Raw genomic sequence first — 24,641 nt, 5'->3', positions numbered from 1 at the left:
AGGAGATGCTATTGAATATTAACCTGCGCACAATATAATTCTAGTACTCACCATGTTTGTCTGAATTCTTTGACACTTAATACCATGTTATAGTATGGGTTAGAATTAACCAATACATTTGGTTAATGGCAATTTTAATTCCTTACCCCATGTTATTTAGAAGTTGCACAATACAGGTTAAAACACCACTTTGTTTAATGGTTAAAGTGTTTTAGGAACACCTACAGAATACTATGGCTTCCTTGGTAAATGGGAAAATAAAACCAATATTTAAGTGGAAATTAATTTAAAAGGCACACAGGGTCATTTCCTTTGGGACAGAAAAGTAAAATTATGAGGTTAAGGTAAGCTTTGTTGTTTTGTTTAAGACTATCGCTAGAGAAAATAAGATTAGAGATTAATAACCATATAAAATATCATTATATAGAGAGATTTCCTCGTTTGGAAAATCTTTCACATACACTAGCTTCATTTTATCTTTACAGTGGTAAAACTTTCTTTCTAACGTGACGATCTCAGGAATCTAGCCTGAATCACTTCACATCTTCCCTGACAGCACCCAGGAAGCCACAGTGACATGACTAGTGCTAGCCAGCGTCACACCTGGGCACCACTGAGTTTATTTAGTCTTAACAAAGTCCTCCCAAGAGCTGTGCAGTTTAGTGAGCAGCTTAATGAAAAAAGCACTTGCTTAGAATAGAAGAGCTGAGTTTAAGCATTATTTCTGCTTCTAAATAGTTACATTAATACTTTAAGCTTCTGTTTCTTAATCAAAAATAGACAGATGATAATCTCATCCCTTACACCCTCCCTCCTGAGCCAACTGCCCCTTATCAGGTGCACATTGGTAGTGTGGTTAAGAATTTTGTAAATATTACATGTGAGGAAAATGAAGTTATTGCTAGTGTCATTACTATATCCACTCTGCCTTCTAGAGCTCTTATTGAGATAAATGTTATGTTTTCTAATGTGTTAAATTAGGTGGTATGTCTTTAAAAATGATTTTCTATTTGGAGATACTAAGTATATACTAGTTTTTTAAATCAGTAATAAGAAAGCATGTATTAATCTATTTCAATAACCATAAAAATTGCCCAGGAGAAACATCTTGCTGGGCTGGCAAGTTCTCAAATAGCCATATCTTTTCTCCAATTGGTTTTAGAGTCCCTGAGCTATCGCCCTCTCCAGGGAAGTATTTCTACAACATCGTTAGAACATGTTATTATCATTAAACATTTAGGGAATGATTTAATTATTTTAATTATTTATACCAATAAATGTTTATCCATTAACACTCTAACTAGTATTTGATATGCGTCTTGGGTCCCAAAGAAATGGCGGGAGAGCTCAAGTTTTGCTCCCTAGATGGGAAACGATGTCTCCTTGCTCCTCCTTTGACTCTCCGTAGCTCTGTGAGAAAACCCTTTGCTGGATTCCCCCAACGTGTGCCCTAAACTGACTGGTCGCACAGTGCAGCTGCGGGGAGGTCTGAAGTACCGCAAACACAGTCTGGCCTCACTCGAGATGACAACTCTTGGAATGGCTCATTTAACTTACTGAAATCTAGAAATTCAAAAAACATTTACCAAAGCTTGCAGGCAGAGAAATCCCTTTAATTTGTACTGAATATGTGCTAAAACAAAATATCAAAATTTTAAATAAAAATGGAATCATCATCACAGATTTTCCTTCTGCCTCAAGGTCCAATATGACTCTGAAAGGCATTGCTACTGATCCCATCCTTACTTCAAAATTTAATTTGTTCTTTTTTTTGCATTGATTTTGACTTAAAAAAATGTGCCATGAGCTCACTTCATCAGAACGTACAAAAAATATATATATATATATTGCATTAAAGTACAGGGTCTGGCACAAATAATGCCCCTTTCTTATTGCAAAATCTTTTATTTCAAAATCATAAGCATGTAATTCTGTAACATAACAATATCACACTCAAGCATCCATGTGACATTTTAGGTGAAATGTTCAAATTAAAACTATAAATTATTACACCCATAGTATTACTCTACCAACCACACTCGAGCAGGCACTATTTCTGCCAGACCCTGTATCTGACTTTTGAATATTTTGGCATCTTTGAAATTGTGCACCCGAAGTGAGTGCCTCACATGCCTTATCCCAGACCCAACCCTGGCTGGAAGGGAGTACCTTATTCTCACTGTGCCCTCTTTCTATGAGATCCCGTAGACACCTCACCCGTCTCGTCCACACCCAAACTCAGCTCAGCGATAACCACTGGCATCACCTTACCTCCCGGTGCCAAATTGGATTAGTGGTGTTACTGATGATAGTAGACCTTCTCTCCTGCCCGTGGTGGGCACACGTGGGGAAACTGCTCTTCTTGCCGGGCTGAATGGACATCTTAAGGTAAGGGTCCGGATTGAAGAACATCCCTTTCTTCAGCCCAACAGCTCTTAGATCTTTAAAGAGAGAGAAAGACAGAAAGGAGGGAGAGAAGGAAGGGACGGAAGGACAAGCCGCTCAATAACAATTTGTTCTTAAATAATCATACAGAAGGCTCTAAACAGAAGCTATTCGGTAAAACACTAACGAAGTTTTTCATGCTGCAATTGCTTATATAAGTGAGGACAAATGGGTTATGACTAATTAACCCAGCAGAGGGGCTTCCTAACAGGCTGTAAAAAGGAAACCCAATGTTTACATCTTACACACCTACACACACTTGGGAACCATTTTGATTCTAACACACAATGTGGTTTGGCAACCAGCATTTCAAATAGTATCTTGAGAGAAATCCTTAGTCAAAATTTATTTTTTAAAAACCCAATAGTTTCCTTCGTGAGAGAAAAATGAATCTTCTACGGACATAAGTGAAATTCACTGACCCAGGTTTAACTGGGGATGACACTTCAGAGCACACATCCAGTTACACCCCATTTAAAGTGCCACATCTATTCCATAAGTGCCATGAACATTAGGAAGAAACAGGGATCAGAGAGGTTTCTGAAATCTGAATGTATTAAATGGTTGTGAGGTTATGCTTTCAATTGCCTAATTAACTTAAATATTTGATGAATGTCCTATAACTCATCTTAGATTCACCAGCTATTATTTCACACACTGTGAGCTGCTAAAAGTTCTGGCTAAAGTCTGATTAGTGAAGAGACTGACTTTTTTTGTCAATGGCAAAGCTAAGGGATACAAAAATGTCAGGAAATAAAGCTGGCTTGACTGAATCCCTAACACTTTTCTGAGAATATCAGTTTGAATAAGGTCAGCCTGAGAGCTAAGTGCTTTTGAAAGCTTCTGCAAGAATAGACTATTTCTATAACTACGCAGTTATGTTCAATGTAGGGAGGCCCTGACCACTGATTCAGACAGAAATTCTGCAGGTGGCCTATGAACCTTCAAAGACCTTTGGATTACCCAGATCAGCTGAGGAGGAGACCCTGACGAGTCTCCTAAATGACAGGAGGTCAGCAGGGTCATCCTACTTAATCTCATTTATGATACACCAAGTCTTTTCAGAAGGATAGAACTGGACTGGGGTTGCCCATAGAACCATAATCTCTAGGGACTGCTTCCTGGAGGAGGTGCGCCTCCTCATCTAGGCCAACGAGAGCTACTTGTGGCCTAGATATCTGTGCAATGAAAACAGACCGGGAGTGTCTCATGATGCACAATGGGCAGTAGAGGGAGGCAGTCTGACACGTTGGTGAAGATTAAAATATTCATCCAAGAGCACGTTACGTTAAGAACACTTGAAACACATGAAAGAACGCATGAAACAGAGCAAAATCTTTGATCTGAAAACCGGTGGGAAAGGGAAGGACAAGCACTTCAGAGAAACTGCTATAATCTCATTAGCCTTACAGTTCCCATCCCTGGCACTTCCTAATGTGTTTGCATTTTATTATCAATTTAATAATGCTACATGTTTTCACTTGGTTTTATTTAGCATAAAATGCTTTGAGAGAAAAATGCAATTTACATACTTATTTTCTTAACTTTCTTGATTATGCTCACCTCAGACTCAAGCACAGAAGAATGATATTCTTTAGATATTAAATCTACTTCTAAACAAGCGGTTTCTTTGCAGTAAATGAGGAATAACATGTAAGGAAATGGCTGCCACAAAGTCTGACTGAGCTAAATTATTCATGCAAAACATTCCTTTGAACACAAAGAATTCCATCAGAAGATTAAGCACTGTGATGAAAGAAGTCACTGTTAACCCTCATACCAAACTTTTCCACTAGGGACACTGTACAAATAAATCTTCATTAAGCAATGCAATCAACTACCAATTATGTGTAGTCTCATCATTCAGTTCCTTTTAGCCTTCTCATTTCTGCTCTTTTTTCTCTCTTTTATTGCCCATAAATATCCATATCACCTAATAAACCAGTGAAGGACTCAAAGTCACAAAAGAATGACATGTTAAATATCATGGTTTAAAGTTTTATTTGGAGAAGAGGTTTAAGATATCAATCAAAACCCAGTTTCTGTTTCTGCTGTAGAGTTCCATGATTTGTACCCCGGCTCATCCACAGAGAATCAGGAGCAGAGCATTTGCAGGGAGCATTCCAGAGAGCTTACATGCTCTGGGATAAATATTATCGCTCACTGTCATAGAACCAGATTAATATTTTAAAACCTGCATTATAGAACTGTTTTCATATTCTATCATTTTAGCCATTTGGTATAACATCTGCAATTGTCTGACTATAAGGTAGGAAACAAGGCCTATTTTTAGCTGGCCACCATGTGGACTGAGATGGGATGTTCAAAGAAGTATTTAAAGAACAAACATTTGACTGTGCCCCAAAGCTTATGTCCTACTTTTTAGGAAAATGTCCTGGGATTTTCATCTTCCGGGTGGTCATTCTCCCAGAGTGAGTTCATTAATACCCCTCTGAAGTCAAAATCAGTATGTGTGTATCATATTTAGAAGATACTGATCCCTTGGAAACATAAGGCAATGCCTCTAAACTAAGAAAACCATGGTATGGTCAAACTAAACTTCCTGAGCCATGCGGGCTGGCTAGTCGTTCCCTGCTTACCAGGAAGCATTTCTGCACCTGTGGTCCCTTAGGCCTGTGCAGGTCTAAAGTACAGGCAGCCAACTCAAACGTTTTCAAGAGACAGACAAATAATGGTTTAGGGGAGTGTCATAGGTAGTGGCACTTCTAAGTGCCCTTCTAAAAGCTTAGATATATTTAAACCCTGAGGGTTCCTACCAAAACATATTTATTAGCCAAATTTGAGCCATAAGTCACCGGTTTACAATCTCTGAGATTTGCCAGAAAACAAAACCAAAAAAGGCTTTCATAGTAAGTAACCTTGTACAGAGAGGAGGAGGAGCATGCGAGAACAGACAGGGATGCTCAGCAGGCCGTGGGCCAGCAGCGAACTGCTGACCAGGCCCCTGTGTCACGTGCGCAAGTGTGCATCACGCAGTATCTGTTTTCAAGACCAGCCTTCTGACGCTCACTCTGAGAATATCTACTTTCATTCATGTTTTTTTACATCCAAGCAAGTGAACCTAATTTAAATTTCAGAAGCAGTGTACCAATGGAAAAATGAAAACAACATCTTACAGCAACGGACATCTGTTAGATTTTATTTCGTATGTGTTATAGTAGAGTTGTCTGTTTTAAAAGACCATTTCAAATACTGATTTTCTTAGCATATTCTTGACTTTTTAACTGCCAATTAATTTTTTTAAAGATTTTATTTATTTATTTTTAGAGAGGGAAGGGAGGGAGATAGAGAGAGAGAGAGAAACATCAATGTGTGGTCGCTGGGGGTCATGCCCTGAAACCCAGGCATGTACCTTGACTGGGAATCGAACCTGTGACACTTTGGTTTGCAGCTCGCGCTCAATCCACTGAGCTACGCCAGCCAGGCGCCAATTAATTTTTTAAAAATCGATGGTTTTCAAACTTTTTTGACAGTTACCTAAATAGGAAGTAACATTTTACATTAAAACCCAGTATACACATACAAAAGTGTGCATATTTTCTTGAGTGAAATTTTTCAGTTTGTATAAACTGATGTTCTATGAAAATCTATTTCCCTTTGGTGGTAAACTGACTTTTTTCTACTCCTTTTTTAACTGCTAGTTTCTTTCTTTCTTCATTGTCACCCAAGGACATTTTTTCATCGCTTTTAGAGAAAGAGGATGAGAGAGAGTGAAACATCAGTGTGAGAGAGAAGCATCAACTGGTTGCCTCCCACACACGTCCAGACCAGGGGTGGTAGGCACCCGGACCTGGACAGGGGATCAGGACTCAAACCCGCTACCTAGGCATGTGCCCCAATCAGGAAACGAACCTGCAAACTTTTGGTTTATGGGACAATGCTCCAGTCAACTGAACCACACCAGCCAGGGCTAATTGTTAGTTTCAACTATATAAATCTTCTGTTTCCAAATTATAATAGCATGGTACCACTTATTTTATTTCATTTTTAATCTTTATATTCTATTTTTTCCATTATGATTTAGTTCCCTTACACCACCCTCCCCCTTGCAATCACCACACCATTATCAATGTCCATGAGTCCCATTTCTTTTCAACTAAATAAATCTTATAAATCACAAATGAGTTCCAACTCACAACCAGTACTTTCATTTTATGATAAACATACAAGTGATTAGAATATTTTAGTAACCAGAAAGAAAATTGTCTTACGCACTTTCCAATTTTTATGTGGATTTCTCCACAGAAACAGGAGAGTCCCTTGACTTCCCCCCAAGTCCCCACATTTTTCCTTTCTCTACGTGAGGTCAACATGAATAAGTTTTAATAACCAAAGTCCTAGCATGGGGTTGACACACTACAACATAGATTTTTTTAAAGTAACTATACATAATTTACAATCTTTTTACCAGCAGAAAACTTGGTGGAAGAAATAACTTTTGAGTTTATATCAATTATCTAATTCAAGGTATACTTGAGTTTCAGGAGTATTACATCCAAAATAAATAAATTACTAGTTCACGTATCATATGTGAGAATCTGTAGAAAGAAGTGATATTCATGTCTTTAAAATGGCGCACTTTCAAACTGGGCGTCACCCTTAAGTAAAGACAGCCTTACCAGACAACGTGAAGCTGATGAGTTTCCGGGAATGCTGAGTCCCTGCGGCGCCTCCTTCCATGCCTTCTGCCCCCATCTGCAGACAAAAAGCATGTCATCTGAAGTTTCACGGGAGTATCGTGTTGCTCAACCTTCCTAGAGAATCACATGTATTTACAGATATGTTGTTTTTGTGCCAAACATGTATTTAGTATATGGCTTTTCATATGCTATACATCTTGGAATTGAAACACAAATGCAGACTTGCAGAGACAAGAGAAAGCATCATACCCAGGCTTAATATTTACCCAAACTAATATGAGTTTCTAAATTCCCTGGGATATGAATCAACTTATTTTATGTCCTTTTAGTTCTCTGAAAAGAATATAGTTGATGCATAGTAAATGTACTTATATTAAATGAAGTGAATTGAAAACATTCCTTCAGCTAAAAAAAAAATTCAAGCATCAAATTCCTTCAGATTTGTTAGAAAAACCTGGAATAAACTAAACAGATGATTTTCACCAGACTCATTCATATATATGTAGAATTATCCTCTCTTGCCAAACATTTCTGAGTGGCCATGTGGACGTCACATCACCCTCCAGGGGCTGCAGGTACATGCCACGTGCTATTATAATTAGCTGTAATAATAATTTACAATGCTATTATACCAATTACTGGATTGTGAAGCTTTCCCTAAAAGCCTTTGAGTACAACATATCTCATCGAAACCAGTCGTTTATCAACCACACAGCAGATTTAGCCTTTCTCTCAATTTATGTACAATTAGTGCTCAGTTTATGTCAAACTAGGAAAAAAGTTTCATGGTTGTCTAAAAAAATTACACAATACTGTAAGACATAGGATGGAAGGCAGAATGTATTTTGAATAGTCAGGAAATAGAAACTGCATTTTAACCCTAAAATTTAGGTTGGACCCTTTCACCGTATCTGTGTGGCACTCCCCACACTCCTTTAAAAATCATACACCACCAAGAAATAAAACTTTCACTAATCCAAGAAAAGCTGAAAAATTTCAAAATAAGTTCCATTCAAATGTTTAAATATAAACTTCTACTTCCTCCTCTATTTCCTGCAACTTAAAACTCATTTGTGTGACACCTAACTGCTTCTTGACTGTTTCCCTAGTCATTTGCAATGCACTAGGGTCCCATCCAGGTATCTTTATGTCATTCCATCCCTAAAACCAACTCCCAATGACACTGGGTTGGCTCTCAACAAGTACCTACCATCTAACACAGTGTGTGCCACCCCTCGGACTCATCACCCCCAGGTTAACTGGAGCAGGGACAACAGCAAACTGGCCAGACAGCTCATCGCTGTCACTACCTCTTCCTGCTTTCACCACATACAACCCTGGACTACTCTGTAGAGTGGTGAACAGCAAGGCAGTGCACACTACATCTGAGACACTCAGCAACCTGTCCCTCCAGAGCCAGACAGCCGATAAGCCCTGACCTCCCTTAAATGGACCACAGGGCCCTGGGAGTTGTGCTCACTACCCCCAAAGATGTGATGTCTCTTCCTGCTGAGGGTTACTCTTGCAAAGTGAGTTAAACGGGACTGAAAAGATTCCTAGTCTTTTTAAAATAAACCTTAAATAGGTTTACTTAAAATCTATTTAAAATATTGTAAGATATTATAGAAACAAAAGAAAATGTCCTTTAATTCTGGGTTTTAAAATGTAATTCATGGTCTGGCAAAAGGCTAATGTAAAGCCATTTTCACAGAAGTCACGGAGAAACAGTGTCCTTTACTACAACTGTGCAAAATGCTCATCTGAAACAGTCCTCAAAGAATTCAGTTTCGTCACCGATGACAATAAAGCCAGGAAAGACCAAACATTACCACTAGATGTAGGGATATCGGTGATAATAAACACATCTGCACTCCCTGTTTGGAGAGAGGTTTTTAAATAAACTCACTCTCTAGATTCATTCCAGGAAAACCCAGAAGCAACACTGTCAACCAGTATTGAAACAATACATGGTGGTGAGTGATGGTAGGCTTTATCTGTCCCGAAGCCAAAGGATTTCCTGTTCCAAGTGTCTGAGATACATATCACTGTGTACTCTGGATGAATGACAATGACGTCAAAGTCCCAACAACAGAAAAGATGCAACTTTTTCTTCTCCTCGATTCACTGCAAAAGGATACGTGCACAAGGAGGTTAAGATGTCTGCTCACTTCCTTCCCTATAGAGTTTCTCTGTTAGTCCTTCCAGGACTACTCTTTGCAGCTGGTCCTGCAATAATCATACTAAATAGGCTTTGTGGATGTCAATGCAGTTAATCAGCCTCAATAACTAAACACAGGCCGTAGGTCCGGATGACCATCACGCTGTGGTACAAATACAGCGCTCACCCTCACAGTGAAGTGTCCATGTGGTGCAGCTTCTTGGTTTTGGATGCAGACCCAGCCATCTCAAGCTGGGTCGGAAATCTATGGACCACCAGATAGTTCCATTAGACACCCTTTCAACTACAACTGTCCATTCTGACCTTGAGTGCTGTATCAGTGAGGCTTGAAGGTGCTCTAAAACCTGTCTGAAGCAAATTAATTATCTCCAAACTATCTGCAGGATTTGAGAGAATAATTTCTATGTAAAAATCAGGTGAATGAGATTAATGTTCACCAGGCTGTAAACTCCCACTGCCTTCGATGATATTTGATCATTGAATTTGCTCAACTCTAAAATAATATCAGAATTCAGAAAATCATGTTTGGAAGCTATTGTCTAATTTCACACACAGTTAATTTTTCAAAGGGTTTTTATTACAAACAGCTCTACACTTCTAGTTCTATAATTTTTCTTTTTTAAATATTAATTAAAGCATGTTCCAGTGCTTACTATGTGACCTGTAGTCAACAATTATTTTTCTCCTTGTAAACTTTCAAGTCTTATATAGTAAATGTGGGTTATTTTTTAATATTCTGTACTATGTTCACTACAATGAGAATTCAAATATAATTCAAATGTGAGCAGAGTACTTAGATTTTGCACATACTGTTCCCTCTACCTAAAATGCTCTTCCTTGCCTCTCTTCACCTAAGCAAGTGCTATTCATCCTTCAGATTGCCCTGCAAACATGCCTTCTTCAGGAAAGCTTTCCAACACCTTTCTGATCAGGATAAATTCTACCAGTATGTGCTTTAATAGCCCCATTTTACAGCCCCTCATAGTAGTTATGACTCAAATAAATATAATTTAACTGATGTCTCTCCTTCCCCAGAAAACCAATGAGAACAAAGACTATGTTTTGTTTATCATTTCATCCCTAATGGTGAGTACAATGCCTGGCACTTAGCTGGCACCCAGTGAATATTTGTTTGAATGAATGGATAAAGGGAATGACTGGCTGATACAGGATTGGTGGGTCTGGATAATTGCAAAATGCCATCTGCAAGTTTACTTTCTGAACTTCAGGGAGTCAGCCTGGTCCCTTGCCTATATCCAAAAATTCATGCATCTATAAATCTACACACACATACAATGTTATCAAGATTCTATATTATGGGAGTCGATATTTTCCTTCTATGCTTTTATGACCAGATTTTTATTAATAATTTATAAAAACTGAAACAATTTATGTATCTTACACTCTCAGAATTTCCCCAAACTGTCTAGAGTCCCATTATCTGTGTACAATGGATGGCATCTTGTAAAGTTGTTAGATTCTAAAATTAGTTGATGGAGTGAAAAAAAAATTTAAAAATTGTGAAAAATAATCCTTTGGAAAGTACCATGCTGGAAATGGACATACTTTCCTTTAAAAGTCACACAAAACTAATGTCCTCCAAAACTAAATGAAACATCTCTTCCTTCACTGGAGGGCCTGGTGAAAGAGTTTGGCCTCCACTGACTGGCCATGCTTTATGAAAAATATGTATGGCATCTTTAAGCACTAGACCCCAACTCAGCACACAGAGGAACACAGCACTGAGACCACCTGAGGGAGAAGCAGTTCATGGTCCCCAGCTCCCACTCTCTTTGGGATGAAAGTTCTTTCATCTCTTTGGGATGAAAGTTCATTGATTGACAGGTAGACTCACACTATTTAAATAGTTACTGTTCTCCCTTTTACTCACGGAGCTTCTATAAATTAAGTTCAGACAAGATACAAGCCATCATTCACTACCACTCTGTCACCCAAATTAAGTTGCAAAACACTTCCATAGTGGGGCACTCACTAATTTGCTTCATGAACAGCTGGCTATACAGAACTGTAATAAATCAAATCATATTCTTCCACTGATTAGTATTGTGGATGCAGGTAAACCAGCCTGCGAGTAATTTCCTTTACTAAAACGGAGCCCACGCTGTCCTGCGTTTCCTTTTCCATTGTTCCCCATAACCCTGCCAGAGCCAGGCGTGCAAAAATAGAAGCAAGGCCCCTGGGGCCGCAGGAGGAAGCTGGCAACGCGGGACACTCACCATCACAGCGGGGTTCTTCACAGTGATGCAGGGGGTGGTGGCTCTCAGGGCTCCACTGATGCCGTGGTAGTATTTAAAACAGATTTTTATCTCCGCTGCAAATTGATCGGAGAAAAACAGTAATTTAAACACTGAAACAAGTTATCTAGGAATCAGCTGAGGATATTCGCCCCGCCACCTCTCAGAAAATCCTACTCATGAGCGTTTGAATGGTCCCTTCTTTTCCAAATTAGAGGCAACAGATTGATCATACCATTTCATGTGCTTCTACGGAATCACATAACAACAGTGTCAGATATACTAAAAAATAATGCACAAACACGCCGAAATATAAGTAGTGTAGACATAAGAGTAACACCAGCTACCATTTATTGACATGCTCCACAATGTACCAGACACAGTGCTGTGTCTCTGGTCCTGTTATTTAACCCTCGAGTCAACTTTGGGGGGCAGACATTCCTGTCCCCGTGTTGCAGGTGAAGTGCTGAGGTGTGCTAAAGGTCAAACAAACAGGAAATGACAGAGCCAGGACTCAAAGCAATCTGTCTGATACCAAAGCCTTCACTCCTAACCTCTACAATATAGACTGACTGCAGCTGTCCATGGAAATAGGTTAACAAGTATGAAAAAATACTGTAGTAGACTACACAGATTCTGGGAATCTTCACACAGTTACTGCACAGGGATCAAATTTAGTAACCACTGGTATATACGGGTATGTCCAGAAAGTATCCAGCCATGTACTATGAAAAAGAGAGACCTTTATTGAAGAAGATACAAGAAACATTGTACATAGGACAATGGTGCCTCAGTCCCCTTTGAAGTCCTGGCTTTCTTGAGGAAATCTAGTTCCCTGGTAGTAGCTTGAATCAAGTCATTAGCAACGGTAGCATGATGTTCCTTCTGCTCTGGCAGCCAAAGGAATTTTGCCATGACATATTTCATGTCAAGAGCCTGCATCAAAATCTCGGATGCAGTAGTTTTTGTAACTCTCAGATCAGCTTCTGGTTCTCACACTGTCAGTTGCCAATCTTTGTTGACTGCAGCCTGTAGGTGTTCAACATTCTCAGGTATTCTGCTTCTTTGCAGGCTTTCCAGAACACGGATCACTTTCAACAGACTCTCAACCATCTTTGAAGTATTTGTGTCTCACTTTTATTCTGCTGCACTCATTGTCTCATTCCCGAAAGCCTCCTCAATCACATGAATAGTTTCCATGGAAGAATGTTCAAGCTTAACACAAAATGTGATGCGATTCATTGCTCTACTCATTCAGTCATTTTGAATGTGATGGTCACACAGTACACATGCTCACTCCACAGCATCTACTGCCCCCACTGACTGGTACAGTGAAGTCATCATTGTTCACACATGTGCATTCCAGTCCACTCTCCTTGACTGCCAGGTTACATCAATGTCATACAAACTGGCCTCATTACAGTTATAATGGCTGGACCTTTTCCTGAGAGACCTTTTATGTATACCAGTATGTGGATAGATAGATATAGGTACAGACACAGAAACAAATATGGATACATATGTAGATATATGTGGAGATATATATTCACAAGTGTGTGTGTATATATATTATATATATCGAGTTCAAATTATATATAACATATGCTATATATTATATATAAATATAATTTGAACTTGCTATATATATAATTTGCTATATATATTATATCTAGCATAAACTTGCTATATATTATATAATTTGAAATTATATATAATATATGCTATATATTATATGTAAATATAATTTGAACTTGGTAAAGAGTAATACAAATGCCATTTATTGGCTTTAGAAAGTAACTACAATTTCAAAGACCATAAAGTCAGAATGTGTCAAAGATAAGTCACACAGACACTGGAATTTCTCTGTACAGAGCAACTGACTCACTGAAGCATCATGTAAATGCCTTTTTCCCCAAGGTGTCATTCAAATAGGCAATGATACTGATAGGCAAGGCCCAGGTACAGGGGCAGCCTACAGGACTTGACCTCCCCAACGGAGTCACCTGGATTACCCAAATGGGGCTACTAGATGCGTTTTCCCAAGGAAGCTCACCTTCCATGGACTCCCCTGACTGCATCAAATCACCTCCTACAGAGTACTCAGTTCACTTGTTTTAAGAGAAAACAACATAATGATTAAAGAAAAATCCTCCTTTAGGGATTTATATTATTGCATATTTCCTATCCATGGTGAAATACTAAAATCAAAGTTCGTCATGAGGTGAAATACTGAGTCTTTCCACTATGAACATTGATCACTAAGTGGTGATTCAAAATGTAGTCAGCACTGCCAAGCAAAAGATTTCTACCATGTGCCCATCACAACACAGGCCCAGCTCTGCACCAGACAGTCAAGAGCATCATCAAAAGGTTTCTGGTTTAGCAGGTGATTTACAGCGTAGCTGTTGGGATGACAAGCACAGGCCTGACAAAAGACAGAAAACAAACAGTGAAAAGGACAGTTGCAGGGGAGAAGACTGTGGAGGCCACGGAGAAGAGTGGTGAGGGCACAGCGGAGTCAAAAGGGCTCCCAGAACAAACAGGTCAGGACTCCAACCTACAGATGAGAAAAGTGGGGACAGAGAAGGCTAGGAGAGAGGAGCAGCCGAAGCGGGGAAGCAGAAGAGCATGCTGGCTTTGAGGAACAGCAAGATGACTCTTGCAGGAATTCTGGCTTTATTATTACTTCACTTCCCTGGGAACAGCCATAAATGACCTTCCTGAACACCAGCACAGGCTTGTGATTATTACTGAAATAGTAATAGCTATACAGATCTGGGCACACCTTACTCTCCCACGTGCTTTCTTCCAAGACCAATAGCATGTATTCTGCAAGAACAAAACTAAGCAAAGTGCATGAGGACTGTCAGAGAATAAGCTCGGTGACATATTGAATTCTGCAGGCACGAGCTCATTAGTGTCACCCTCTAAATGCTAGCCACCAGCAGTCTGGCTCCCCCTGCAGCAATACCTCAAAGATGGAATCGATGGTTAGCAAGTGAGCAGCTCATTTCTCAATAAGGACAAGTGCATTTTTATAAGACATCTTCTCCAAACTCAAGGTAGGACACCATCTCCTCTAAATAGTCAGCAAGGCAACAGACTATAAGGTTTAAAAAAAAAGTGACTGGTTATTTTTATTTGTAGGATATTGATTTGATAGCTGGGCCAAGTTTGCTAGCTGACCCATTAGGGTGTTATTTTATTCCTTGTTATAACAAAAATCTCTAACTCTGGTGATACATTAGAATCTCGAAAACTGTACAATAAGTTTACTCTGAATTGCACAAAGCAGATTTTGTGGGTGGACCAGTCACCCAGAACACTGCAGAGCTCACAGCTCTGTCAGGCTTACAGCTAGGTACAAAGCAGAGGGCTTTATGCAGATCACCCACTACCAACACAAACACACAGGCTGGTCACCAGAGAGAGAAAGACAGGACAGCTGTCTGCACCTGCACTGAAACCAACCACTCCATCAGCAGGATACCAGCAAAGGTCCCTGCCCCTAAAATACAGAACTGTTCCATGCTCAGTGGCAGCTTTCATTTCAAGTATTATTTAGTGTTTTAGGAGATAAGTCAAGATTTAAAAGAAGTGTAATGAAACAACATCGTCTCTAAGTAAAAGAGAAGTAGCATTTTGATTGATGTTCTTCAACATTTTAGCTACGAGGTTACTGGAAAGAATACTCAAAGGGCAGAAAGGGGAACGTGAGGCCATGCTTCTATTTTAGCTACAATTTTAACCTCTAACTGCAGGAGGAACAGATGCAAGGACCAGTAAAAGCAAATGCAGGCCTGATGACTGAGCATCAGAGAAGGGAGAAGCTCACTGCTCACAGGACCAGCTGTGTTCACAGGCAGGGGAGATGGAGGACATGGACTAAGGAGCAATGAATGATCCCATCTAACCAAGAATGGACTCTCCACACAGAGATGGACAGAACCAATAGAAAGGATGAAGGAAAGAGAGAAAGCAGATCTGAATGAATGAATGAGTGAGTGAGTGAGTGAATGAATGAATGACTATAGTCTATAGAAGACTATAGAAATAGACATCCTGGCATGCTGAGACAACTTTTGAAACTTCTTAGATTTCAACACTCAAAAATGCACAGATGACCAATTTTGTTTCTGCGAGCATCAGCTCATCTGAGGACTATTTGCCAGTCTTATGACAAGTGCAGATGAAAGTGATTCTCCTCTCCAATGTCTAGGAAGGTCACCCACTCCAAATTAAACCAACCTTTGTCCTTCAAATTCATTCAAGCAGGCCCTGTAATAACATAAGTCTGGGCCGCCTGCCTCCTTTAGGGGTTTATCCAGACATGCTGAAGCCATCTCTACATTCAGAAATAGCTTAGCGCTCAAATCTAGGTTTACCCATGAATTTAGGTCAATTTTCAGAGAATTTTACTTTGCCAGGACTCCTGATGAGCTAAAAATAAATTTTCTGTCTGAAGATGAAAGCAAACATTTTTAAATGTCATAAGTTTCCAAGATCAGAGGTGGAAAATACAGGAGCTGTCTAACACACCCAGCAACCCCCACCCCCTGATTCTTAAGTTACACACCATGCGCTCAGAAATTCAAGCAAAACTTCACTATGCTGTGAAGTCCCCTGAGGTCTGCTCTCCTCAGACATGGGGTAAAAAGTGTCTAAAAGACACGAACCATACTTCTAAGCAGTGACATACACGTCAGCTGAGGTTTTTACATTGGATGGATATTGGAAGGACAGAGATGTGTGTTGGGGGAGGCCTCATCTGATTAATGAAGATGAGTTTATAAAGCCAAACCGGTCTGTAATTCCTGTATACTGTCCAGGACGTTAACTTACGCAACTTTTCTCGGTCCTTAAAAAATGCATTACTGAATATTTCCAGGTTTACACTCATACAGCACAATAACCTCAACTTTGTGTAGGAAGAATTGAGGTGGAAATGCTAAATTAGAGGAGAAAAAGAAGAAACCCTACTATTTTCTTCATTTCCAATTCCTACCTTCAATGTCAAGCCCATTTCTATCAAATACTAAAGTGACAGGTAAAGAAAAACTTTTGTTGAGACAGAAATGTTTACTATACCCTCCTCAGCCAGGGCATCACGAACCTCTAACACTTCTGGAGGGAGGAGGGAGAGAGAACACCGATCACAGAAAATGAGGTGCTCCATGAACGGGCTCCCCACCCCTACACACGGTGTTCCAAATCAGAGCAGCACACGGTACTGCCTTCTTCCCGGGCGTTCCCATGAGCCCATGATGTGAACCTGCGCACTCCCTCAAGGGGCAATCATTCCTAGCAGTCTTCAGCATTTTGGAGCTGTGTGAAGGCTGTTTTACCAGCCTTCTTATTTCCCTTGAAGTCCAGTTGGCAGTATTTCTCAGCTAAACCCTGGGACCCTTTCAAAGGAAGAATCACAATGAGAGTGAGCTTGGTGTTTCCCATTCCACTTCCCCATGTCCTTTCATCACTTATTTTTCTGGTTACTTACGTAGTAATGCCAGCTGGGCCAGTGTTGTAAAGTAAAGTAGGAATGGCCAAAAAAACCCAAATCACCCAGAATCTCACCTCGCGGAAACAGCACCACTCCCATTTTGGCAAATACCCTCCTGGACTTTTTTCCTACGTGCCGCACTCGGAGTTGGGATTGTGCCGTAAGTCTCTGCCTGTTCCCCCTCACTCACATCATGAGCATTTTCCCTTAAAAATTGCATTTCACTTAGGGTTTAAAGAGACAACCTGGCTAGAAACTGAACTGAAAAGAAGACATTCCTTAGGGGGCAGAAACAGGATTAGAGAAAGCTCCAGAATGCTGACCTACCAGTAAAAATGTGGAAGAAATAATCTGATGCCTTTAATGGCAATTCAAAGTAATAAATGTTAATCTTTCAAATAACTTTTTATATTACAGAAGTTTCATATGCTTTAATAGTAGTATGCTTACATCAGTTTGCCATTTAATCAAACCTTTTTTTATATTTTAAGCTGTAATAAGTACAACCCTTGTAGCTAGCATCCACACACTTGCTTACATTAAATCCCTTGCATGGAGAAAACTTAATTCTTAAACAGAGATAAATATCGCAGAAATTTCTACATGAAAGAAATATCCTGTAAATGTGTAAGTTAACCTGGACCAACCAGTAAATCACTTATTTACTCATGTTTCTAGCTATTTGACAAAAACGTATTTACTATATTCTCAATAATATCAGTGTCGAATTTAAATACTCCCTTTCATCCAGAATAAAATGAGATGAGATATTTCTGTGAACCGCGTGCTGTATAAAAGAATTTGTAACATCAGATAACTGGGTGATGTGTGGATTACCTGCAGCCAGTTTCTGATTCCTAAGAAACTGGCTTCTCCAGCAGCCCCAGACTGTCTTACCTACACTTGTGAAAACTAGGGCCCAGATGCAAAAGTTATTCTGTTGCTGGGAAAAATAATGGTGAAGTTAGTGAACAAAATTTTTCAATTAAATTCTTAAATTTAACTTAAATCTTGAACTATTCTCTCTGCTCCCTAAAATAAATATTAGTAATTAAATATTAATGACAAATGTAGATACAAGGGCACATAAAATGTGTGAAGCATTAAAATAGCCACACACAGTTTATGTATCTCACACTCACATGATACATGCACACACACATACTTTTTTCAAAATACATGAACATTCTCTAATGAGCATTTTCTAAAACAATATACTTTCCAGTTTGGGGTTATAATGGCATAAATCAATCAGAGCTGAAAATTTTTAAATAACACTCAGAAGAAGCCCCACAGATCCCCACACATTTCTACAATGGGAGTGACGAACTTGCACTTCACACTCCGTTACTTACGTTCCATGAAATAGGGCCCAGGCTCAATTCTCCACACAATCTGCCCTTTTTGTGTGCCAGTCACACCTCTGTTTTTAGAATCCCAGAAGTTGGCTGGAGAATTCTCATCTGAAAAAAACAAAGAAACACTTTTCAGCTTAATTATAACCTCTTTGTTGTTTCTTAGCCCAAAGACTAAAAGAAATTCTAAGATAAATAGAAAAAGGATAAAGGGGAAATATTAATGAACACTATTAGTAATAACCACCACCACCCCCCCCTTGCAGATCATTACCCTGGACTTCTATGCCTGCAATTGTAAGGGAGGACTGCGGAGGGGTGCAGGGGGCGGGGGAGGTGGCGGCATATTCCGGCCAGGCCAGGTCGCTCCCTGTTGCCAAAGTACAAACTACAGGGAACCAAGGGTGCTGCTGCTGCTGCAGCCTCAGTGACGGGCTGACCTGGGAAAGAGGTGTTGAGCTCCTATGTGTAAGACCCTTTATGAAAAGGAAAGGAAGAGCAGAGCTGGGAGAATATAACAAAACTGAAGATCGGGCACGAAAAGGGACGTTAAGCTATAAAACTGAGTCAAGACATGGTCCGGGTTCGCCATGAGCAGAGCCCAGGTCATCAGGTCTGCCAGGAAAATCTCCAGCTGCCAAAGGCTGTAGGTCTTGAGCTGATTTAAGAAAAGGAAAGAGACAGCATTTACGCTTCTGCATGACAGAAGGATGGAAAGGACGGATCCAAAGAATAGGCCTGAAAGTAGCATTTTCCAAGCCATCTGACCTGACGGCACATGGAAAGTGGGGATATCGGTGGGCACACTGGGGTGATTGGAAGACACACAACTTCAGATGACAGGCAGCGATGCTCTGGTTGCCCAGGCTCTGCCTGCCACCCTGCAGGCTGAGGGGATTCATATTCTACATATCTTGCTCACATCTCGCTAGTTTAAACCTCTGTCCTAGAGCCCTAGAATAGGCAGTTAATCTGAAAACAAGAAAAGGAGACCATTCAGTTTCATAGGTTTACAAAAATGTGCACAGTGACAGTGGCTCTTAAAGTTGAATGCACCTCATTTGTTTCACCAGATCCCTTTCCCAAGAGGAAAGCTTAGGGTTACACTTGAACTGAGAGCAGAAATCAACCAGAGAGGGCAAAGCAAGAGCTATGCTAAAAAGGAAAGACAAAGAAATGGTCCCAAGCCCAGGGGAATAGGTCTGAGAGGAAAAACCTCTCCTGTTTTGAGCATTAAAAGAAAAAACACCTGAGGGGGCAGACAACCCAGCCCTGGGGGACTTCCGTCTGCTGCTGCCCTGTGGCCCACTGGCTTCATCGCGTGATGAGCCACAGAACTTAGGCAGGAACAGGCCTTTCACTCGACTTGCATTCAGCACAAGGCAAAGATTCTTTGTGCAAGTCCAAGCAGCAGCCTCTGCTCATTACAGAAGGAAAGGCATAAGCCATTCGTAGCATCACTTCCACACCTGAATGAACAACACAAGGGCACAACCCCACCATCACCGAAACAGACACAACACTGCCATTTAGACGGCACACAGGCAACTGCCGAAAACTGGACTTGAAAGGTATCCTGTGGCTGTTGGTCTTGTGGTTCCTTGGAGCAGATCCTTCTTACTTAGGTGGGGAGAGGGACTCTCAAGTTTTCAGAAATAAATGTGTTTTATTAGCTGCTGGTCACTTGGAAGACATGGAAAGCTGGACCCCATGGGCACGAGTGGATGGTACCCTCCCTGTTCCAAACAAGAGGGGGGAAAATTAGGGGAGGTGAGGACAGTGCAAGAGAATACAAGCACCTGGGTAGAAGGTGTCCAGCTACTCAAGATGCTTTAAAAAAATGTGGTTATGCACATGGGAAATTTTCTTCTTGAGGCCTCAGGAAAGAAGAGGCAGCATCAAATCTTGTTTTAAGGAGCAAGCACTAAGATCATGATGATAAAAATGAACAGTAACAAAACTGTACTTGTTAATGGCAACCTCACTGTAAAACAGTTTGCATTCTTGGTATTACTGAACTCCCCCCACCCCCGCCCCCCGAGCACTCAGTGAAGCGAAACTAAGTCCACACTTCTGACATAACTGCATTGGGAGGATGGGCCACTGAGGAGCAGAACTAGAGCGAGGGGGTGGTAATGGGAGGAGGAGACTGAGCTCCAGACAGAACTGCTGCCCAAGGCCCAACTCAACCTTTACATGTTCCCTAGAGATTTCTGACAGAGAAGATGACCAATTGTAATTGGTCCTTCGGATAAAAACTTTGTTCTTTAAATAGGTTAACGCCTTCATTTAGGTTGCAGTCAGTTCTAGGCTGGCCCAGGAACTCCCTTCTGGTGAGAGCATTTCTCTGCTCAGATCACTTTTTTGCAGATATTCAAGCACAGAATGTTTTTCCCCAGGTTGTAGGAGTTGTTTTTTCTCTACCCGCAGTGAACACTTGCATTAGGTAAGTCAGTCTTTTAAAAATGTCCCTACTCCAAACAAGAAAAAATAACTGAGTATAAAATGTGCACCAAAGAAAGGGTTCCAGGAACATGTATAAAGGACACATGCACCAAACCAGAGGGGGGTGGGATGGAGGGTGGGAGGTGGGGATGGCTGGGGTGGGGGTGGGAGAGAAATGGAGACAACTGTACTTGAACCACAATAAAAAAAAGTTTTTAAAAAATAAATCCCCTAGAAGGATAATAAAAATGTAATTATAAACCTATTTCTTGCTTTAACTGAATAAAGTTTCTGATCAATCAAAGAAATATCATTAGTCTTCAAAACCAATTACCAATTGTTCCACTTACAGTTGGTCATTTTCCCCCCCATTTCCCTCAACTACGCTGATCTGCCGCACCACCCTCACATCCCCTACCTCATTTCCACCCTCCCACGCAGAGCAGGGTACCACCCAAACACGGAAGGCATGAGGCCTCATCTCCTGAGTTTCTCCACCTCCCAACCACCTACCATCTTTTCCGTATCCATGCTGACGTCTTGCCCTTTTGCCCAGGTACCATTACGGTGGTGGTGCCCTTGACCCCACCCCCTCCGTCAGTCACCTTCTCTCACTTTGACCTTTATCTTCTTCCTCTCAACCTAAAAACAGGTCAGCTCCCAGGAGGCACATTTTCCTGGTTGTACCTTTGCTTTTGCTCTTTGACCATTACCTTCCTTTATGTCCCTTACTACTAGGATTAGAGTGTCTGCTTTACAATTATAATAGAATCGACATTATGGGCGTGTATATTCTAGATACTCAGGTTACTTTCTAGCTGAAATGTAATCACAAAAAGAAACGTTGAAGATGTTTAATTCATGTTCTTAAACCCTTCTCTAAATCTAATTTTGTTTGGTAGGGTTTATATAAAGCTTGTCCACTGATGTCTCCTATGTGCTCTTTGTTGTTTTACAAGTCTAGTTGGCAGTACATTTTCTCTAAAATAGAAAAACAAAGCACACACCAAAAAAGCTCTAAATTTTTTCTAAGGCAATTTTCATATCTATTAGGTTTTGATTAGCGAGAGAAAATGATCAAGAAAACTTTTGAAAATATCTACTCTTGCCTTATTTTAGCAATCCATGATATTTTCCAAAATGATTTCACTTGCTATGCTTAAAAAATTACTCTTTAGGGTTATTCTAATTAATTCTGTTATTAACACTGAAGTGACTTGTGTTGTCTGCTTCTCCAAGGGAGAAACAAATATAGTGTTTGGACCCAGGAAACAAAGGGGAAGAAATATAAGATTACACTACACACAATAACTCTCTTCTATTAACTATAGAGTAGAGTGGCTCAGAGAATTTCCTCAGATCCTGTTAATTACATGAGGAACACACCCCCTTTTCTTAATGAAAACCACACGATTTTTAGGAGGAACACCAAGGAGTCTTAGACAAATTTTTATGTAAGCAGATTTAATATCTCCTGCACATTCAGGGGATCACACAGCACCATTGGCTACCTTCCCCTTTGGCTAACCGAGCCTCCAGGATGATGATGGCCCAACTCCATTGCTCACAGTGAATGTCCTGGGGGCTTCTTCCAAATGCTGAGTCCTGTTCTGCTCTTCCAGAGACTGATTCAGTAGGTTTGAGTGAGCATGCAGGAATCTTAGTTTTAGCACCCCAACCAGGTGATTCTGATATAGGTACCACAGACACCACACATGGAAAAATTCCGTTCATGGTTATTTCCAGGGAAATTGAGCAATTAAGCGATGTTCTGGACTATGTGCATCTCTTTGACTGCTATCCCTTTCATTTGTTAGCCTGTTTGTTCCTTCTTCCCTCCCTCCCTCCCTCTCTCCCTCCCTTCCTTCAGTTGAAAGGCATTTACTGACTGCCTACTATGAAGAGCAAGAGCACCCATTTCCTGCCCTACGGAGTTGACAGTGCAGGGGGAAGACTGCCACATAAGGTGCAGTGCAATGTAAAATGTGTTATGATAGAGGTGTGCATACCTTACAAAGTGTTGAAGGGGAAAGAGAAAGAATGGTTCGTGCTCCCTATGACTGTAATTAAAACGTATCTCTATCAATCAAGTTTAAAGCATCTCTGGGAGAATCATAAGGAGATATCCTTTGGGAGATCTACACATGTCAGCCAATCAGTAAGAGGGCCCATCCATTCCTTCGCTTCTCTCTTCCTTAAGACATTTTGTTTTACCTCCCAGTGTTCATTTTTTGGGGGGTAGGGGGTGAGGCGTCATGAATGGTCATCAGGTCATCAGAAGCAGCAAACAAGTGGCCATATTCAGAGCTGAATTCGGTGGTATAAGTTTCTATTGTTGCCTGGGTTCCAGGATATAACTCTTTTCTTCTTTGGAGAAATGGGATTAATTATATTAACCTATAATGTGATTATAAGCCATCATTAAAAAAAAACAACTAAATGAATTCTTTTTATTAAATGCCACAAAAAGCCAAAATAATGTAAGCATAAAGTTCTTTTAATGTTTTTAAACTCTTCCTTTCCCATAATATTCCATACACAAAAATCAGTGTGAAAGGTACCATTAAGAGAATAATTTTCTCTTGTATGTGATTTTTAGACTCAATACAATGTTCTTAAATTGGCTTTTAAGATAAAAGAATATATAAGGGACATGACCAGATATAACAAACACATTCAAAAAATTTTGGATTTGCAGATGTTTCAAAGTCTATATTAACATTTCCAAAAACTTCATACAGTACTAGACATAAAATAGAAATTTTTAAAAACGTATTCAAAGCCCTCACTCTTCTATCAATAACCCAGGGAGCTGGAAAAAGATGAGAACTTTTGTGAGAAAGATGCCATGAGACAGATTGTGCAAGAGGATAAAAAAATAATGCCTACAAATTTTCTTTTGCTTTGAAATAATCCCTCTCTACATTTTCTCCAAAATGACATAAATTTTTAAGTTGATTTTAAATTACTTTTTGGATACAAACTGTATATAACCATGTTCTGAGATTGGATCATAACGGAGCCTGGCTTTATTCTGGCTACACTCAGAAATTATGCGCCCTGTCTGGGATTTGGGTTTTGGAGACCAACTCTAAGCTACGATTTGAATCAAAATGATCATTCTACACCTGGGCAAAGTACACACCTTCACAGAGACCACCTCACTGTTAAAACCTTGCAAATTTACCAGCATGTACTAGGCAGGTTATGGAATCCCACCGCAATGTGAAAAGAAAACTCTGACCGTGACTTTGAGATGGGAACTACTGATGCGATCACCGACTGGCAGTGACTGTGGAGCGCAGCAGATGGATCATTGACACGCGAGAAAAACATACACAGAGATAACCAGGTCCTATGGGGAAGTAGGAATGGAATAGCCACTCTCTCTAGTGGGGAGCAAGCCCCGTTCCCCCACTGGGAGAGGTTTTTATTGGTTTCGTTTGCATAAGAATTCAGGTAAAGCTCATTACTCATTGCTAGGAAGTAAGGATCAAACAATAGGTAACAAGGAAGTCTGAGGGCCTATTTTGAGTGAGGGTCAAAGAGCTGTAAAAAAACTTTAAGGAACAAACTTACTTCTTCCCTGGACCCTCATCATTCAACTGAGAGCATTCTAAACAAAGCAAGTTTCACAGTATTTTAAATATTCTTTTTTAGGCCTGATCACCCAGGGAACCTGCCCTTTCCAGCACATGGCTGCACCACCCTCTGTCATTGTTTCAGGCTTAAGCCAGGCAGGGGAAGTAAGGTAGCCAAGAGATTAGGAGATTTTCTCTCAGACAATGAGGACTCAGGCTA

General features: G+C 40.3%; 1 protein-coding gene across 5 annotated transcripts in view; it reads right to left on the bottom strand.

Moving 5' to 3' along the window:
- The window catches only part of HECW2 (HECT, C2 and WW domain containing E3 ubiquitin protein ligase 2), a 348,558-nt gene that overhangs the window by 128,428 nt on the left and 195,489 nt on the right, over positions 1-24,641 (bottom strand). For 4 of the 5 annotated variants that reach the window (XM_045844433.1, XM_045844343.1, XM_045844520.1 and 1 more), the window contains 4 exons: positions 18,396-18,503; positions 11,523-11,617; positions 7,086-7,161; positions 2,272-2,441 (listed from right to left, as the gene is read on the bottom strand). In XM_045844433.1, the coding sequence (XP_045700389.1) occupies positions 2,272-2,441; positions 7,086-7,161; positions 11,523-11,617; positions 18,396-18,503 (449 nt within the window). Of the gene's footprint in view, positions 1-2,271; positions 2,442-7,085; positions 7,162-11,522; positions 11,618-18,395; positions 18,504-24,641 lie in introns of those variants that run through there. The other variant, XM_045844683.1, reaches the window with a different exon arrangement.

This window comes from Phyllostomus hastatus, unplaced genomic scaffold (assembly GCF_019186645.2).
Source record: "Phyllostomus hastatus isolate PE091 unplaced genomic scaffold, TTU_PhHast_1.1 phas_contig_1, whole genome shotgun sequence".
In the NCBI taxonomy this organism is placed as follows: Eukaryota; Metazoa; Chordata; class Mammalia; order Chiroptera; family Phyllostomidae; genus Phyllostomus; species Phyllostomus hastatus.
The sequence above is the reverse complement of the archived record's forward strand: the minus strand, read 5'-3'. Positions and strand labels throughout refer to the sequence as shown.